The following is a 20,735-nucleotide window of genomic DNA, read 5'->3' as shown; positions in this document are numbered from 1 at the left end:
GTAGAGCAAACGGGGTCTGGTCCTTACTGTACTCTGTAGACGGCCTAGTGTAACGGTCTTGAGGTCTTGATTGTGGTCATTTTATCTGACAGGTAAAGAATTAAGAGAGTCAAAATCCAAGGTGGAATAGGTCTCATGTAGGAAATTCTAGAGCACAGCAGACAGATCAGCCAGAATCAACTGCTACAGAAAACGGCTGAGAGAACACACATACATCCCCCACACAAAGGGACCCTCTGCAGGAAGAAGGGGAACTGGAGAAGCTGACTCTAGGCCTCACCTGGAGATCTGGGTTTTCTTAGCTTTTGAAAGATCTTCCATCCATAATGTAGGATAAACTAACTATCAAAACGACAGGATGTCTGCTTGACCAACAATGATTGTGTCAACATGTCTTGATCTGGCCTTGAGCTAGTTCATAAACAGAGTCCCTGGAACAGGTGAAAAACTCTCATGGCCTTGGGTTCCAGTGCCAGGCTTTTGTGTCAGGTCAGCAGGGTGAGGAAGAACTCACAGACCTGTGTGTATTCATGTGATTTACAGTAGACAGACTTTTTTGGTGATCAGATACTGGTTTGCATTTACTCTGTGAGGAAGAATTCTCAATGTCTTGCTTAAATATTCCTGCTTGTAGTGATTGTTCATTCTTTTTGGACATTAATCTGTGTTTGTTACTGTCATGACCTGATGCTGATTTCTTCTGGTTTCACTGATTTCTTCCAGTTTGCTCCTTTCATATCTAATCTGAGACTCCATTATTTCTTCATTTCCATTCTGCAGTTCTTGACTGATGTGGATGCTATGGTTACATTTCTGGGTCTTTTTTTTCTGCAGCTGCAGCTGGGATGCCTTCCCCTGACCTTACACCAGAAGTTCCACTGTGTGCAGATGCTTCTTACACTGAGCCAGAACAAAACCACTTCCTCCCTGTCCTTCACCTGGACACTGCCATGTCCAACCAGTAAAGCAAAGTGCTCATGTTGGTTCCTGCTCTTCACAGGTCCAGTCCAGGTCCCCTTGTTGAGCAGTCTGTCTCTTTCCTCCCAGGCTTCTTTCATTGTATTCTAAATGTCATTTTTCCAAAGCAGATACTATTCTTTGTCTTCCATATTTGTTCATGCTTTAGTCCACTTGTTCAGTCATAAAATTGTATAGCTTGGTGGCTTTAAGCAAACATTAGTGATTATTTCATGGCACAGTTGTGTGAGTGAAGCCCTGGGACAAAGATCCAGGAGTTGCTGATTCATGATGTGTGTGCTGTGTATTGAAAGCACTGTGTTATGTAATCGGTAAATGGGCGATTTTCCAATGGAGGGCCACTATGTGTTAGTTCCTGACCGGAAATACAGTTCTTCTTTGCCCATCATTTTGACTTCCCACCAATGTCCGGCTAGTCTTCAGTTTAGTCTGACTCTCTGAAAAGATATCTCTGAGGGATATTGACAGGAGATGCAAGAGTTCTTTACATCTACTCTGTCCATTCTGTTGTTCTAGGCTTGCCTCTAGGACAGTCCACCATTCAATTGGAGTACAGATTTCCACCTCACAATGACAGTAAGAATGTGTAACAATTTTAAACGGATGACAGTGTGCCCCTCTTAAGCTATGCATTAGAATTTCTTCATTATAGAAATGAATTTTGCCAGTCTGAAATGCTTGCTGTTAATTTTATTGGGTAAAATCCCTCCTAAATGATACCTTGTTTACAGGCACACTGCCCTCCACCCACAGCTTCTCACCGAAGACTGGCCCAGGACAGCAGACACTTCCCCATGTAGAATGGTGCTATGCTGTGCTGGGCAATGTGGGGAGTGGTCCTTACCGCTGACTCTGCTTTGGGGGCTCCTCAAGTTCTCTCAGGGGTTAATGTTTCCTGGGCTCTGGCCCTGCTCCACTCTCGTAATTCCCCCATTCTTGGTGACCCCCTAGTTCTGCAGCCTCACCTTTCCTAATGCTGTGACCCTTTAATAAGTTCCTCTTATTGTGGTGACCCCAAACCATAAAATTATTTTCCTTGCTGCTTCATAACTGTAATTTTGCTAAGGTTATTTACTGTAATGTAAATACTTTGGAGATGAAGGTTTGTCAAAGGAGTCATGACCCCCATGTTGAGAACCAGTGCCCTAGTTAAAACAGAGTGGGATCTGATTTTCTTTTATTTACTTCTAAAAGTAGCAACATTCTATACTAGCTACAACGAAGCTTCCAAAATAATTCAATTTCTTTTCCCTTGAGAAGGTGCTGGGTGTTCTTTTCACCAAATTGCTTCATTCTGCCTGTTTCTCGAATATCTGCAGGCCTCCTCATTGCTGCTCAACTCTGCACTTTCTTTTTAAAAAAATTTCTATTGTCATTCCTTATGGAGGCTACATTTCAGTTGTCCCTAAAGTCTTGTGATGATAAGGTACTCTCTCCTCCCGATGGTGAAAATATAATGCTCTTGAGACACAAGAGCCAGGGGATTGGAGCTGGATCTGACCTGAATGTCTTCTGCCTAAAGGTGAGTTTGCTTAGTGCTGGAAGGTGCTTTGTAAGTTCCAAGGGTTAAAAGCAACAAATGGTCCTGCCGAGGTGTTATGTCCATGAACCACAACAATGACCCATATGGCATGATATCAGTAAAGGTGCCTCTCAGGTCTTGGCATTAGCAGCAGCTGTCAATGGGACTTAGAGGGGACAGGAGACCTACAGAATGCTTGGAACTGCCTCTGGTAACTTCATAGGTCTTAAATCATAGAGGAGAACATACTAAGGCCACTAAACCATCATAATTCTTAACTGCACTCCAAGTACTTCTCCTTATACCTACACTGAGTGTAGTTGTCACTGCTCATTAAAGGCGCTTCTTTCTGCAGCACAGAGAATATTCCAGAAAACTAAAACTTACAAAGTGCACAGGACTATTGTCTGTGGTGCTGTGACCCAAAAGATACCTTACACCACAATTCCTGCACATGAGGCTCAGGGAATATCTCTGCAGAGGGGGCATATTGATTATGAGAGCCAGGGGTCCAGGAAGTCTGCTGTGAGGTTGTGCCTTCTAGAAAGGGAAGGGAAGCTGCATCCATGATACCCCAACAACATGGCTGCCTGAACAAGGACTGATCAATGACAGTGGCACAAGATCCCCTGCAGGGGGCAGTCTGCTGGGTAAGCATCCAAGTGTAGGCACCTGAGAACTGCAAAGAGAGGGAGAATTAGTCTTCCCAGGAAGGAAAGCACTCACTATTCATCCAGTAACAAGTGGTCAGTGCTCAAAACGTACACAAGGGAACACTAAACAGAATCAGCCTTTCATGTTTATATAGTTATGTATATATTTACATATACATATTTATTGCTGTGTTTGTGTGTGTGTGTGTGTGTGTGTGTGTGTGTAACATAATAATTACAGAAGAATACACTATGTGTTTAGATGGACTATAGGAGGACATGAGAGAAGTTGCAATGAGGAGTTAGAGGGGAAATGACATACTTATATTTTAATTCTCTGAATTATATGTCACTCTTGCCAATTGTGACAATGTTGGTGAAACTGTAAAAGTTATTTTAGGCAGTAGAGATAACACATGATCTCCTCAATATGTTAAATGTAATGAATTAAAACTAATGTAAGACAGAGATATGTTAAACATAAAGAATCATAGCTAACAGAAGTTGGAGATATAACGGTATTTTCCATTGACCAGAGTGACCTCAGGAAGCCAATACTTGGGACTTCCTTGTTATGGAAAATTAGTGTAACTATGTAAAGAGGTTTTGCATTTGTTTATGTTGTTGTATATCAATTTAACTGTGTAAAGATGTGTTGCATTTGTTTACGTTGTCTGCCTAAGGCACCTGATTCATCTAATAAAAAGCTAAATGTCCCATAACTAGCCAGGAGGTACAGGTGGGAATTCAGTGCAAAGAAAGCAAGAGGAGGAATCTGGGAGACAGAGACAGAGGGAGATGCCAAGGGCCAGACAGACAGACAGGAAGGAAGCAGGAAAGCAGGACGTACAGAATGAAAGAAAAGTAAAAGCAACAAGGCAAACTGATGAATAGAAACAGATTAAGTTAAGTTATAAAAGCTAGTGGGACAAGCATAAACTAAAGGCCAAGCTTTCCTAATTAATAAGAAGTCTCCATGTAATTACTTGGGAGCTGGCTTGTGTCCTAAAGAAAAATGCCAACTACACTTCCTGAACAGTGAATGCTCTGGGACAGTGTGAAAGGAGAGAGAAGCCTCCAGTGTTGTGTCCCGAATGCTGGGTGTCTGTAAGCATTATGGGGTACATTCAGAAGCCTGAAAGATAGTATTTGAGGAGGTGACCATACCATAACTAGGAAGAGGATCCAAAGTTTAACCATGAAGTTATTATGGAATACCTCATTATTACATAAAATACTGTTATTTCCTGTATTGATAAAAAGGAAAAATAATGTGTGACTATTCTCTTAGGTCATTCTGGACTTTACTCAATAAAATATGAAAACTATAAATTCTAAAATTAGCAAATTTTGATATAAGGAAATAACATCAGCAATTATATTTCTCAGCTTCAGCACATTTATACACAGGTTTTATATGTGCAGAACATGCTTTAGGAATACCGCAAACACCTGAATCAATGCCTGACAGAGAAAAGACAGCAAGGGAAAATGACAAAAAGATCCGGTGATGTCTATTCTATGTTAAATCTCAACAGCGTTGTTAGTCCTGTACTTGCCTGTTTTCTCACATGATCAGATACATAAATGACATTCAGTCTGTGAGTTCTGCCCCTGCCTGCTCCTTCTCACGTCCCTTGTCACCATCATTTGCACCATCAGTGAATCTGTAGAAATCCTGAAACCCAGATGACAGCCCGAGCTGCTGCATCAGACTCTGTATGTTCATTTCACTTCACATTCATGATTGTGCATATCAACTGTTGAGAAATTCCTTCTCCCCTACTGTGACTTCCTCCTGTGAGAAGTGTGTGTATGTGTGGTGTATAGTAGCATAGGGCACTAACTGCATATTCTGTGGATGTGTTCATTTTACATTCTATCTGTCTTAATTGGATCATGTCCAACTGAGCTTATTGAATCTTTTACCTTGACTTTCCTTGAAGATGGGTCCAGTGTAAGATCATGTGACCACTTGAAACTTGTCTGAGAAATATTACTCACCTATGTAAGAAACATTTCCAGCTCTCTTTCATCCTGGGAAAAATTTAGATTTGTGTCCACAGGCACATGATGCCTGTGTTAGGGTTTTTATTGCTGTGATGAAGACCATGATGAAATACATCTTGGAGAAGAAAGGGTTTATTTAGACTACAACTTCAGGTCACAGTCCATCACTGAGGGAAGTCAAGGCAGGAACCTGAGGCAAGAACTGGAGCAGAGACCACAGAAGAACACTGCTTACTGACTTGTCCTGCCTGCTTTCCTATCCACATAGAAAAGCATCCCCAGGGTGGGCACCACCCATAACGGGCTGTGCTGTCTCATATCAATCACTAAGAAAATACACTCTGGGCTTGGCTACAGGGCAGTCCTAGGGAGGCATTTTCTCAATTATGCTTCTCTCTTCTCAAATGACCCTAACTAGTGTCAAGAAGACAGGAGAACTCTTCAGGCCAAATCATCTAGGTGTTAATATTATTAATGGTTTTAATTACATTAAAATGTGGTGTCATTCATTGATCTTTATTTTAGGAAATGCTGTCCTTCTGGGATGTGGCCATTGAGTTCTCTGCAGAAGAGAGGGAATGCCTGGAGCCTGCTCAGTGGAATTTGTACAGGGATGTGATGTTGGAGAATTACAGCAACCTTGATTTCCTTGGTGAGGCTCTCATCCATAGTGAATTCTTATTTCACCATCAACATGTAGCTTCCTCACTTTGTATGGTATCTCATGGAGCATTTCAACAGCCATTTTCATATCCTTTGTTTTCAGAAAAATTAGGGAGATGGCTGTATTAAAAATCATTTCTGGGCAGGTGAGATGGCTCAGTTGTTAAGAGCAATGGTGGATCTTCTAGAGGACTGGGTTTAATTCCCAGTACCTATATGGCAGCTCACAATTCTCTGTAATCCCAAGATCTGACACCCTAATGTTGTGTGATATTTTGCTTGTTTTCTGACACAGCTTGCTTGGAGTCTGAGGGCGGAGCTAACACCTAGCTGACCATAGAGGTTTGGAGGACTGTAGAGAGGGACAGGAAGTGGTAAGGTGGGGCTGAGACAGGATCTCGGCTCTTTTGGATGGAGGAATGGAAGAGGTAGGAAGTCAGTGGTGGCTGCTCCCCTGCTTCTCTGATCTTTCAGGTTCTTTCCCCAATATCTGACTCCCAGTTTTTTATTGAAAAAGATTAAATTAATACATCATCCTCACACAGACATACATGCAGGCAAAACAACAATGCACATGAAAAATAAAAATAAATTATGAAAAAAGGATCATTTCACTGTTTTTCTTTTTGTGTTTAGCCTTTCTGTGTTAAAAGTACATTTCCTTCACTCTAGTGGGACTGTTAGAAATTCAATGGCATGAGACATGGAGTACTCTTGTTAATTACAGTGTTTCACAATTCAGTTTTAATGTTTTTCCTTTAAATGAAACTCAGCATCTGGATATTGTAAATTCCTTTATGTAGTGTAGTAATTCTGTCAGAAAACATTTAAGAAACTGATTGTCTGCAATCATTTATTTCATAATCTCTTTCCTTATAAGCCATGTACTGGAAGGTGCATGTCAGTTCCAAGTAAAAGAATACATAAACAATCTTGTTCCTTCTTTTCTGCAAACAGGTCTTGCTGAGTCTAAGCCACACCTGGTGACACTTCTGGAGCAAAGACAAGACTCTTCAGATGTGACGAGACAAACAGCAGCCAACATGCAGCCAGGTGTGTAGGAATGAGGGGTTTGGGGCCAGGGTTGAGGTCCAGATATGTAGATGTAATTCTCAATGGTTTTACTAAATAAGAAACACAGAGCCAAATGCAGAGTTAAAAGCCCCAGAGATCAGAGAGCAGTAGCCCAAAGCTGTGACCACCTTCTTACCACCCGATGCCACTGCTGTCCTTCCCCTGAGAAAGAGACCTAATTCCTGTGTGTCTGTCATTTTATCCTTGAACACTGTCGTGTGATTGGGATTAAGGGTGTGTGCTACCACTGACAGACTTCTGCTATGGCTTGCTATTAGCTCTGACCCCCAGGCACTTTTATTTATTAACATACAAATAAAATCACATTTTAGCACAAATAAAATATCACCATACAAATATCCCACAGAAAGGCAGGCTTTCCATTACCCTGGAACATGACACTGTGGGAATCATTCTTTAGGTCTCTCCTTCATGTCTTTATTGTCGAAGCTCATCTCTCAGAAGTTTATGATGGTTTAAGTCTCTTGAGCTTTGTATTTCCCCAACAGTGAGCTGTGCTTCCATTTACAGCATCTTCTAGGATTTTTCTTTTTGTTGAAAAGTCTCTCTTGTAGTTTAAGACTCAGGGAAAGAGAATTCAGTGCTGGTCAGACTGAGTGTCATTTATTTGCAGACATTTCAGGCAAACTCATAACAGGAAGCTCTCTACACCAAAGTGAGCATGATTGGGTTTATTAAGCCAAACCCACAATTCCATCACTGAGAGCCAGGCAGGGACAGAAGGCTCAACAGTCCTGTTGATTAGAACAATTTGGATAAAACTCAGACAACCTGGATTCATTTGCACAGCCCATTCCCTAGTGATCTTAGGGAAGAGTCAAAGCATTAACTTATTGTAGAAGGGGTTGTATTGGGCCTTTGGGTACACTGATTAAACAGAGGCTGTTTTGGTTTTTTCAACACTTTTACCACCAGTTGGTTCAGCAGGACCCACTATCAGCCCTACGAAGGGGAGGACAGAATGAGCTACAGGGCCTTATACTGTTGACTCAGAGATGCTCTCCAAGCCAGTTATGGGTACAGTGATTGTGTGCCTCTCTTTCATTCCAGTTAGTCTATCTATTTAGGCCTTTCACTTGCTATAAGGATCTGTGGTTTTGTAGGTTTTGTTTTGTTTTTCAAGTTAATATTTTTATTATATATTAGGTCTAACTGCTATTGGCATATATTTCCCAACACAACTTGTTAAAGAATTTATACACTTTATAAAAGTATAAACTTGATGATCCCAGATATGTCAGAGCTAGTAAAATGTTTTGTTTCAGATCTTGTCAGTGTAGACACTGTGGCTATCCCTATAGGAAGCATTATAGCTAATATTACCAGTAGTCCAATGGTAGGAAGAGATCTTGTGGTCCCTTCTTCTCAAGGTCCCCTGTTGATTCTCAGTCTTCCTCCAAGTATATAATTTCACTGGCATCAGATTTATAATAGGAGCAGGGCTGAGGAGTGTAGGTAGAGTTTTTTGCCGAGACCACAATCAGCTCTGTCCCACCAGCTACTCCCAAACAACCACTGAGAGACTTAATATTTATAAATGCTCAGCTAATAGCTCAAGCTTATTATTAACTAGCTCTTACATTTTAAATCAGTCCATATGTCTTATTTACATTCTGCCACATGGCAATATCTTTTCTTTGTATGGAATGTTTATCTCTTTCTCCTCTGTATCCTGGTGACTCCTCTGACTCTGTTCTTTTTGTACCCAACATTCTTTCTGCCCTGAAAATTCTACCTAGCATCAGCCAATCAGCTTTTTATTAACAATGAGAGCAACACATCTTCACAATTTATAGAAGGATTATTCCATACCATTTTTCTCCTTTTTGTCTTATTAAGAAGGATGGTTTTGCCAGGTGGTGGTGGTGTATGTCTTTAATCTCAGCACTTAGGAGACAGAAGCAGGCGTATCTTTGTGAGTTTGAGGCAGCCTGGTCTACAGAGGGAGTTCCTGGACAGCCAGGGCTATTACACAGAGAAACCCTGTCTTGAGAAAAAAAAAAAAAAAAAAAAAAAGGAAGATTTTAAGTTTAACATAGTAAAGCTATGTATAACAAAACAGTTCTCAAGTAAGAATTACATATCCAGTTCATTTGTATTTGACAAATTTAGAGATAATATTTTATTATCTATTCCATCTTTGTGAATCGAAAAAAAAAATTTATTTCTAATTTACCTTTTATTATAACTAAGGAAATCTTTAACTCTAATTATTCATTCTTTAACTCAATCAAAGACCTCAGAAAGGTGAAATGTTACCTAATGACAGGGACATCTGGCTGCCTGGACAGTCACGGAAAATTTTATTGTAATATTGGGACATCCATCCTTGGCCTACAAGCCTAGAATATCTAACAGACAATTTTGAGAAGCAGGGAATTTTGAAGGACTGTCCTACTTTGTCTTGGCAAAGTTTGGCAGTCACTTTCTTTTACATCTTGCTGGTCCAGATTGGACAGCATACTGTCACCACTGAGGCAAAGGCAGTTCCTTTGTCCAAATGGCTAGCTTTTGCCATAAAGAAAGTAAAAACTGCCAGGCGGTGGTGGCGCACACCTTTAATCCGAGCTCTTGGAAGGCAGAGCCAGGCAGATCTCTGTGACTTTGAGGCCAGCCTGGTCTACAGAGCAAGATCCAGGACAGGCACCAAAACAACACAGAGAAACCCTGTCTCAAAAAAACCAAAAAGAAAAAGAAAAGAAAGTAAACTCGATATGGAGTTTCTTCAATGCCCACCATCTTTGAAGTAAATTGGTGCTGCCAGGAGCAGACGTGTCTCACTGTCAAGAAAAGCTTTATGTTATTAAAACATTTTAAATGCCATATTCTATAGGTCTGTGAAGTTTTTGAAGACCATCTATCTATCTAAATAAATCTATTTATGACTTTTAAAACATACCTAGCATGACTATGAGTTTGATTATTATAAATGGCTACCAACCTTTATTTTTAATCATACATTACATTTTAAAATGAGCGGCATTGTTGCTTGAAATTCTAAAATGGTCTTTTTAATAAAAAACTCAGAATCAGAGAGACAAAGGAACAAGCCACTGCCATGTCTCACCTCCCCAACCCCACGGATCCTCTGTTGAGTGCCTCTGAGTCCTCATTTGAAAAGCTCTCAGCGAAAAGGGCGTCATCCAAAAAGCATCAAGTTCCTGTCTACTAACACCTTATATACCTTTCTTTCTCCATCCAGCCCTCACTTCCTTCCCAGTGCTGGGATTAATGGCATGTGTGCTTCCCAAATACTGTTAGCAAAGGTGTGTGATCTCGAGTGCTGGGGTTAAAGATGTATGCCACCACTGCCTGGCCTCTATGTTTAATCTAGTGGCTTGTTCTGTTCTTTGATCTTAAGGCAAATTTTATTAGGGTACACAATGTATCACCACACTGCATAAACACAATATGCCAAACGAGTAGAAACATACACACAGTATAAAAAAAAATTAACTTTTAATTTGTATCAATAAACCAAAATCCATACCAGTGTAAACTATCTTGAGATTAATTATTGCCTTTTGGCTTAAAGTGGATTCAATAATCTACCCTTTTATCCCATCATTTCTGTATCATATCCCCCTTTTTCCTTTAGAAAGAGATCTTTGAATTTAACTCTTTTGTTTAGCCTTTTTTCTTTATTTTACTAAGAACAATAAAAACTTGTAACTAATCTCCCTTAAATGATAATAAACATCTGTAACCCATATGTTGGGAATGTGAGTGTCATTCTTTGGATTACTTCCTGTTCTCTATGGGCACTGGTATCTTTGTGGGAACCTTGAGTAAATCAGGATAATTGGTAGGTCTTGACTAGTGTAGTCTGTGAGGCTGGATCATCTCAGCCAACAGCCTTGAAACTGTTTAGGACACACAATTCTGAAAAAATTGCAACAGAGGTGCTCTGAGATGTTGGATTATGTAGGCCATCCATTTTTATTGCTGTCTGGTCCCCTTCTGAAAATGCATAAACTTTTAAACGTAACATACATATCTGTGTTAATACAAGTAGAGTGTATGTGGTATACACAAGTCAGCCAAAGATGAGTTTTTGTTTTATGTTTGAGCATGTAAAATATACATCACATGTTTTGTAGTTTTTCTATCTTTATTTCTTTATGTTTGTAGCCAGGAAATTTCCTGGTTTTTTTGTTTTTTGTTTTTTTTTTTTTTTTTTTTTTTTCAGTCAAGGCATTTTTAAAATATACAGGTTGGTTTAATTCAGCAGTTTTCATAGTCCAATGTGTCTTATTAGTTGTTGTTCCTTCATTAGCAATCAGAAAATACAAAGACAACACAACATACAGATTTAGACACTCTGTGTATTTCCCCTCTTTATGTGGCTTTTTTCTTTTATATTACTTTACTTTCTTTCCAAGGGCTTTTACTTTATTATTTTAAACATAGTTATATATTTTTTATGACTGTCTCTACCCTTTTACTTTTCTTTCCCAAATCTTTGTACATTCTTAAACACACTGAAACTGGTTTAGAGATTTTTTTTCCCCTGTCTGCATCTGTCTTTTCTGAGCATCTGCAACCTTTTCTGTCTGCATGAGCAAAACATCAAAGCTGCCACACAGTGTGCTTGCAGAGCTCAGGTGGCTCAAATCTGTAGGCAGCTGCCAGGAGACTCATCTCTTCCCACATGAGGGACACAAGACTAGGAAGCTGCATTCGGCTCCATTTTTGTGTTCAGTATTTTTTTAAAGCTTTCTCAGGTCTTATGTGATTGTGGTACACCAACTTGGAATGCCATTTGTAGGCAGAGTTTCCCTGTCCCAGCAGCTGCTCCAAAATAACCAAAGTGGAGACTTAATTATAAATGCTCAGCAAAAAGTAGCTCATTATTAGCTGGCTCCTACATTTTAAATAAACCCATATTTGTATCTTCTTTCTACAGGATACATTCATCTTGTTTCTCTCTCTATCTACTGGCAACTCTTCTCTCTCCACTCTTCTTTTTCCCAGCATTCTCTTTGCCTAAAAAAATCCTGCCTACCCATCAGCCAATTATTAACAGTGAGAGTAATACATATTCCTATTGTACAAAAAGATTATTCCACAGCAGAGGAGCTGGTCCCAGATGTCTCTGGAAAGTAACTCAGAGTGACTGCTTTGGGTGAACTTTACAGTAAACCTCACCTCCTCCTCAGGCTGTAGTGCTTTCTTTACCTGATGTCGTGGGTCCACACATCGCATATGCAACTTAGTTTAAATGAGTGCCCATAGTTCATCCTGCTGTCCTGACCCAACATGTGGCAGAGCCTCTGACATATATTATCTACCACTTTGCTGAGGATTCCTTACACAATCAGGCATTGACATCTCAGCTCTGGGGTTAGCTTTGTTAAGAGGAGGAAATTCAAAGCCAGGGGTCAGGGCATGGCCATTTGAACTGGCGTGTAGTTCTCATACCAGTTGGGTGTCAAGCATAGGTATAAGGTTCCCTTGGTATCCTCAACTATCAGTTCAGGAGACATGGAGTGCTAAGAAATTGCAATGAGTGTTTTCATTGCTTGGCACATTTGGAATGTGGTGCAGGATCTAAGATCCTCCTCAAGGTGATAGAATCCACTCCCTCTTGTGGAACATGAGAAGTGATTCATCTTCTCTACAGATAAGGAATAGGATTTCCTGGTCTGGTTTGCAGGTCAGAGGGAGACAGGAACAGCAGACACTGACAAGTCCTATTCCCCATGCAGCCTTATCCTGTGTTGAAACTAGAATGCCATTAATTCAGCAGGTCTGTGTGCAATGTGAGAGTAAGGATGATAATCTATTTTCTTGTGTCCTGCCCTACAAGTGTAGTATAGATTTAATTCTTTTTACTTAAGCATTCAATTTCAATAACCAGATTTCTATGTTTTTTTTTTGTTTTTGTTTTTAAAGACAGGGTTTGACTATAGCCTTGGCTTTCCTTGAGATAGCTTTTTAGACCAGGCTGGCACTGAACTCAAAATGATCTTTCTGCCTCTGCTCTTGAGTGCTGGGATTAAAAGTATGAGTCGCCACTTCTGGCCCAATAACCAGTTACTTTAAGTACATCTGATTTTAATGTTATTCTATAGTAAGGAAAAAAGAAGTTGAACTTAAATTTGTTTCAGTTACCTGCTTTAGGCTTAACTTTGATGACATGTACAGAGGACTGGATAATGGAAGGTAGGAAATTTTCTCTCCCTCTAATATTGTGTCTGTAAATGAATTATATTTGTATTTAGCATGAATGTGAACACACCTCTGGGCACACTAAATATATTCCACCATTGATTAGGTGACTCATCATTAGCTATTCTGTCTTAGTTACCTTTGTTGTAACAGCTTACAATTAAATAGTGACTCTCATCAGTAAGAGTTGATAAATGAAGTAATTTATATCTCTTAAAAATTTCACACTCTAAAATTATGATTGTTGAATTGAAATTCTTTTATACCAAAACAAAATTTAAACATAAATATATTCATGGAGGAACTGGGCACTTCAGTCTCTTGAACCCTTTATAGTGTACTGTATAAAATCTAAATCAATCCTGCAGACCTTCTACGCTAAGTAGCTTGTTTCATCATAATACCATAAGGGAGATCTCGGTGTGAGGGATGAGCAGGTTGAAGAGGAATAGACACGGAGTTCCCAGACCCACTAACACAGCCTCAGAGAGGACGTTGGCACTGCCCATGGAGGACAGGCAGGAGGACAGAGGAACCCCACAGCGTCCAGTAGCCTTGAATCCACAGTGAGCTCAGAGAGTGGCTGACTCTCTGTTCCACAAGGAGGGTCAGGAAAGGTGACAAAGTGTAAGGTCCAGAACAACATCAGAGAGAGCACAGATGGAGTGGACGATACAGTCACTCCTTCAGCATCCACAGAAATGACATAAGATGTGGATTCAATTAGAAATGTATCTATTACCTCTTTTTTTTTTTTTTTTTTTTTTTTTTTTTTTGGTTTTTCGAGACAGGGTTTCTCTGTGTAGCTTTGCGCCTTTCCTGGGACTCACTTGGTAGTCCAGGCTGGCCTCGAACTCACAGAGATCCGCCTGGCTCTGCCTCCCGAGTGCTGGGATTAAAGGCGTGCGCCACCACCGCCCGGCTTTATCTATTACCTCTTTAGTAAACATCTTTACTCTTAGACAAAGACCCAGGGAAGGACTCCCTGTCAGGTTTTTTATCAGAATCTGGACCAGACAAAAATACCCACACCTACCCCATTGGAGGACCAGAAGGACAGTGCTGGGTTTTGTGTCAGGAAATGCAGTGGTCATTCCGGCACTCTCCAACCCGAGTTTAATTGGCTTTATAAAGCCAATTCCACAGTTACATCATACCACAGCCAGATCAGGGGCCCCAAATCCAAAACTTTTACCTTCATTGATTCACACAATTTGTTTCTTGTTGTAAAACAGTGGATCTTCCAGACCTGCCCATGAGGCTGCCTGAGTACATTTTCTCAGCAGGATTGTCCAGTTGGGGGAGCAGTTGGGTAAAACTTAGGCAAAATAAGAGTCACTTTGAACAGTTCAGGAACAGACTCTGTACTATTTTCTACACATCTGAAAATTGCACACATTTCTAAATACCTAGGTGTGAAACCATTGTATGAAACTAACTTCATACATGAGTTCTTTCATGTCACTTAGACACATGTTGAAGAAAGTGACCCCATCAGAGTTTTTTGTCTTTGATGAAGATATCTTCTAAATATTTTCTTTATCACACACTCGGCAATAAGGGTTTAAAATGCATGCCCTTTGTGGATATATATTCAAAGATTAAAACTGTCCGTAACTAGGAGTATACATTTCATACCTCACCACTAAGCTTTCAAAATTTTGTGGTTTCAAAGTGTTTTTCTTTACTTTGCGATTTGATATTCTTTGGTATTATTTCAGAGGTGTGTATAACCTACAATCATTTGTTATACATTCCCTATATATTTTGGTGGATTGATGCAACACATTGATAAAGTACATAAGGACAGTGTAAGATATCAGAATATCTACAAGCTCTGCTCTGTGAATTGTTACTTCATAGGTAAACACAGGTTTCCTGTTTTCATGCCTCGTTCCTTGTCTCTCTATTTAGTGCTCAATAGCAGTTTACTCTTGTAAGTAAAGAAATTTTAGAAATACATAATTTTATTGCCTAGGCATGGTGGCCTACTCCATTAATCCCATTAATCCCAGCACTTGAGAGACAGAGGTAGGTGGATTTCTGAGTTTGAGGCCAGCCTGGTCTAGATATTGAGTTCCAGGACAGCAAGGTCTACATAGAGAAACATTGTCTTGAAAAAACAAAAACAATCAAAAAAGGAAATCAGTCATTTTGTCATCTATTCACTGACAAATATGTTGCCACAGCAAAATTTGTGTAATGCACAGGTGAACCTGAAGTTTTCTTTTTTATCATGACTTGATATGTTTCAAGTTATCAACATATATACTCCAGGTATATATGTTCTTGTCATCCAAATAAAACAAAATACTGTCCTGAATTTTTGAGCTTTGATAAATTTATCTACTTCTTGTGCAGCATACCTTTTGTACCTTCCAAAATAAAACTCTATATGGAGGATAAAAATCTTGTATTTAGATGATAGCTCAAATTCACAAAATCACAATTAACTTTCTCTTTCCAGGCTCGGTTACTTTATAATTTCATGGGTGTCTGGCCATATAACGTCTCTGTTGTTTAATGGGCTTATTTCTCTTAGTAAAATGCCCTTACAACTTACTTAGTTATTAAACTTTGAATAATATGCCATTATTTCTATATTCTATCCTGTTGTGCCCTTTGTCTAGTAGAAGTAGAGATCATTGCTACCTACAATATTTTAGCATTTATGCTTAGTGCCTATAGGTTTTGAAATGTTCTATGTTGGGGAATATTATTTTAAAGTGTGTTACTTTTGTTTATGTTGCATTTGTTTAACTCATGAAGCTGTGTTATTGTGCCTATCTGAAATACTTGATGGTCTAATAAAGAGCTGAACATCCAATGACGAGACAGGAGAAAAAATAGGTGAGGCTGGCAGGCAGAAGGAATTAATAGAAGGAGATCTAGGAGTGAGAGAAGGAAGTGGAGGGTAGGGGCCAGCCACTCAGTCACCAAGCCAGCCACAGAGTAAGAGTAAAAGTGAGATAGGATAATCTAGGTTGAGAAAAACTGGCAAGAAACAAGCCAAGCTAAGGCTAGACATTTATAAGTCAGAATAAGCCTCTGTGTTTGATTGATTTGGGAGCTGGGTTTTGGGTCCCAAAAGAAAATAAACAAATAAACAACAATAGTACTGTACTTTCTCATTCATGCTACAATATGTAGGAGTAAAAATTTCCTTTTAAAAAGATTAGCATTGTAAGTATGAAGAATATTTCCTAGTTTTGTTCATATCTCAACTTTTCCTCAACAGGAACAACAACCGATGATTATAACATTTACAACAAGGCCATTGATTGTAACTCACTGCATATTCAACACCAGAGAATTCATACAAAAGAGAAACCCTACAAGTGTAAAGAATGTGGTAAGGCCCTTAGTTCTCATAAAACACTTTCCATACACCAGAGACTTCATACTGGAGAAAAACCCTATAAGTGTAAAGAATGCCATAAGGCCTTCAGTACTCGCTCGTCACTTTTTATACACCAGAAAAACCATACTGATGAAAAAACTTACAAGTGTGAAGAATGTGGCAAATTATTTTACTATCCTTCAATGCTGAAGCAACATCAAAGAATTCATTCTGGAGAAAAACCCTACAAGTGTGAAGAGTGTGGCAGAGCTTTTTATGAACCATCATTCCTTCAGGTGCATCAGCGAATTCATACAGCAGAGAAGAAACACTACAAGTGTGAAGAATGTGGCAAATGTTTTTCCTCACTTTTGTACCTTAAACAACATCAAGCAGTTCACTCCAAAGACAGTCCCTACAAGTGTGAAGAGTGTGGCAAGAGTTTTTCCCATTCTGCAAAGCTTCAGGAACATCATACAATTCATAGTGCAGAGAGACCATACAGGTGTGAAGAATGTCACAAAGCCTTTCGTTATCACTCTGGCCTTGAGAACCACAAGGCAGTTCATACTGGAGAGAAACTTTACAAGTGTAAACTGAGTGGAAAAGAAGTTACTAAGACTGCTTTCCTCATTGAGGACAAGGCAGCTCATCTTGCAGAGAAAGCCTACAAGTGTGAAGAGTGTGGCAAGTGCTTTTGCTCATCTTCATCGCTTAAACGACATCAAACAATCCATTCTGAAGACAATCCCTGCAAATGTGAAGAGTGTGGCAAAAGGTTTTCCTCCTTTGCACACCTTCAAGAGCATCAGACAGTTCACACTGGAGAGAAAGCCTACAAGTGTAAAGAGTGTGGCAAATGTTTTTGCTCATCTTCATCCCTTATACGACATCAACCAATCCATTCTGAAGACAATCCCTACAAGTGTGCAGAGTGTGGTAAAATGTTGTCCTGTTTTACAAACCTTCAAGAACATCAGACAATTCATACTGGAGAGAAATCATACAAGTGTGAAAAATGTGGCAAATGTTTTTATTTATCTTCATCCCTTCGGCGCCATCAAACAATTCACTCTGAAGACAATCCCTACAAGTGTGAAGAGTGTGGCAGATGTTTTTATTCATCTTTATCCCTTAGAGGACATCAGACAATTCATTCTGAAGACAATCCTTATACCTGTGTAGAATGTGGCAAACGGTTTTCCTATTCTAGGAGTTTTCGGGAACATCAAACAATTCACACTGGAGAGAAACCCTACAAGTGTGAAGAATGTCACAAAGCCTTTCATTATCTCTCATCCCTTAGGAAACACAAGAAAGTTCATACTGGGCAGAAACTCTTCAAATGTGAAGACTGTGACAGATGTTTTTCCTCTTCTTCAACCCTTAGACGACATAAAAAAAAGACCAAAATTCATTCTGAAGGCAATTCTTAAAAGTGTGGGGAATGTGGCATAGACTTTGTTAATCATTATAGATCCTTACTCAACACATGATAATTCATATGGGAGAGAAATCCTACAAATGTCTTAAAAAGTTTATTTCTTCAACTCTTAAAACACATCAAAAGATTCATTCTGACTACAAACTCCATAAGTGTGTGAAGTGTGGTAAAGTCTTTGCTAAGAATTCAGGTCTTATCTGCTCTAATGTATCCATAGAAGAGAATATTAAGTTAATTATTTTGGAATGTCAACACAAACATCTAACTATCAAGAGCACTAAGCACGTCATCGGAGAAGAGTAGAGACTTCTCTTTGCTGTAACCAACAAACTTGCCTTGATTAATGGGTCTTTTTCTTCTGTAACTATAAATGTTCCATGAAACCTTTACCATGTCCTAACTTTGGCCACTTGGTGCCTGGAATCTGAGATCTGGGCTGTGTCATAGTTACTCTTGTTTTTCCCAGTGGAGTCATCCAAGCTCCTGTAATATCTCCCCTAGGTGTGTAAGAATCTCTGTCTCTCTGAGCTAGCAGGTTGTCATGCAGTATCTGGCTCCTGAATCCTTATTGGTAAAATAAAAGGATAGAGAGTTAGTTAAAAGTACATGCAGGCTTTTCTGGTCTAAGGCAGCAGCTGCAGAGACGCAGTCATCAGCTGAGGCAGAGATGGCATCAGGTGCAGCTGCTGTGCCTCATAAAAAACAGCAGTGCCCATAGAGCAATAATGACAGGGAAGTTATGAGAGGAACCAATCTCTTTCTGATTGGATTTGAAGCTCATTCCACAAACGGAAGCTAATGTGACATTAAATTGGTGATACACTTTTGCCTGGGTGATATGTGCTAGTGAGAATTTACTGCTGTTATTCTAATAAGTGGATACTAACTACATCAACCCAAGTTCTCATCTTTCTACCAACAGAGTGAGGCACCTCTCAACACCCACCAGAAAATTTAATTGTGTTGTCGATGGAGAATAATACGCAGACACAAATTGGTTCAAGTGTAGAGAACATTAGGCTGTGCAGGGCCCTAATCTAAAAGTGACACCTGTGTCACACATTGTAAAAGAGGTCCCTTACGAACATCTAAAGCCAAAAGTCATGGGTTTCCGAGAGAGAAGAGGCAGAAAGAATGTCAGAGCCAGATGTAGTAGGTGTCTCCACTAAGATAGTAGAAGTGTTGAAACATCTGTAGAACAGTGAAACATTGCTAGAAATGTCACTACCATTTCATGCATGAACACACTGTGGCACCAGGTGGTGGTGCACGCCTTTAATCCCAGCACTTGGGAGGCAGAGGCAGGTGGATTTTTATGAGTTCCAAGCTAGCCTGGTGTACAGAGCAAGTTCCAGAATAGGATCCAAAACGACACAGAAAAACCCTGTCTCCAAAACAAGACAACAACAACAACAAAACCCATACTGTGGCTATTACTACCCAGACAACACTTACACAAACTAAGCGGGCCACAGAACAAGCACGGTTGCACTAGGGCCTCACTGTGTCTCTCCCTATGCGGAGGAGCTCTTGGCAATTGATGCCTCCTGAGGGAGAGAGTCAACCTGAGAGGCTTCCAGGTTCCAGTCAAACTGTCCTACACCCCTACACATGGAGGGAGCACTAAGTGGGATGAAGGAAATAACAAAGAAAAAGCCCACCAAATAGGGAGAGTAAAGTGTTTTTAAGGGTGAGAAGCAATAGGTGAAGGAATGTGGAGATTTGAATAAAACATTTATATACATATATTAAATTCTCCCAAAATAAATATTTTAATGCTTGTTGGCTTTAGACATATCCAAACTGACCTGTTTTAACAATGATTATAGCACAAGAATCTGGCTGTCATAAAGCTTACAGAGGGACAGCAGCCTACTGGGAAGGCATCGTGAAGGATCAAGTGAGTGACTCCCAGAAGGGATCAGATGTGAGGACTCAGGAGCCCTGCACCACTGTAACCTCAGGGCAGAGACAGGGACAATTTTGTAGAGATGAGATTCAACAGACTCACCACATACTGTCCACTTGGCTTTGCCATGAGTACATAGAGTAATGAGGAACAGTGGTTTTATCTCCCTCCTACCTTTTTAGTGATCACAGCTGTTGTTGTTCCTTTTTACCCATCATTGCTAAAGTTAGGAAAGGAGTGTAACAGTCAAATGTAGAAAGTTACCAGACAACACGTCACATATCTCTGTCATTGAGTTTTGTTAACGTGATACGCACAATAAAAAAAAAAAAAAAAAAGAAAACAGAAAAATGAACAAACCTCTAGATTACGTGGCAATGAAAGTGTCTATGATTCTGGCCTTAATCTCCATCAGAGTTAATAACAAAGAAAGGCTGATATGTGGGAAGGTTTCTTTTTTAAAAAATGTCTAAGATGTGGTCAGCAATACACCTTGAACAAAGGTTGGGTGTGCTATGTGTATGTGAGTCAATGTTTCCTTCCTGCTTGGGTTTGTAGCTAGTTAGTAATTTTTTCAGAATATAAGAAAATTTCCTTATGAATGGAAATGACCTTAATGGATGTATATTTGTTCTACAAGAGAATGATTTTTTAGAGCTACAGTCTGTAGGGAAAGCTGCTCAAGGGACCAGCTCATGTGAGAAATATAACAAAGACACACTCAGGAGTAAATAACATAGCAAAGGCTCACACTGTCAAGAGTAGACAGTATAGCAGAGACAGATACTTTCAGGACTAAATAGTACAGCACAGACTCATATCTCAGCTGGCATTTCTCATTTAAATCTTTATTTTTAAACTTTATTAATTTGAAAGTAAAGAATAATTTATATGTGAAAATTATCAAGAGCTGAAAACTACAGTTTTGTGGAATATTATTTTAACTAGGC

General features: G+C 39.6%; 1 protein-coding gene across 1 annotated transcript; it reads left to right on the top strand.

Annotated features, from left to right (window-relative positions):
- Positions 1 to 960: 960 nt before the first annotated feature.
- On the top strand, positions 961 to 19,201 carry LOC114685529 (zinc finger protein 58-like). The gene is made up of 4 exons (XM_028860155.2): positions 961 to 2,500; positions 5,689 to 5,815; positions 6,784 to 6,879; positions 16,331 to 19,201. Exons 1-4 carry the CDS (start codon positions 2,360 to 2,362, stop codon positions 17,866 to 17,868), a joined length of 1,902 nt encoding a protein of 633 aa, XP_028715988.2. The 5' UTR covers positions 961 to 2,359; the 3' UTR covers positions 17,869 to 19,201.
- The last annotated feature ends 1,534 nt before the right edge of the window (positions 19,202 to 20,735 follow it).

The sequence above is a fragment of the Peromyscus leucopus genome, chromosome 11, assembly GCF_004664715.2.
Source record: "Peromyscus leucopus breed LL Stock chromosome 11, UCI_PerLeu_2.1, whole genome shotgun sequence".
Classification (NCBI taxonomy): Eukaryota; Metazoa; Chordata; class Mammalia; order Rodentia; family Cricetidae; genus Peromyscus; species Peromyscus leucopus.
The sequence above is the reverse complement of the archived record's forward strand: the minus strand, read 5'-3'. Positions and strand labels throughout refer to the sequence as shown.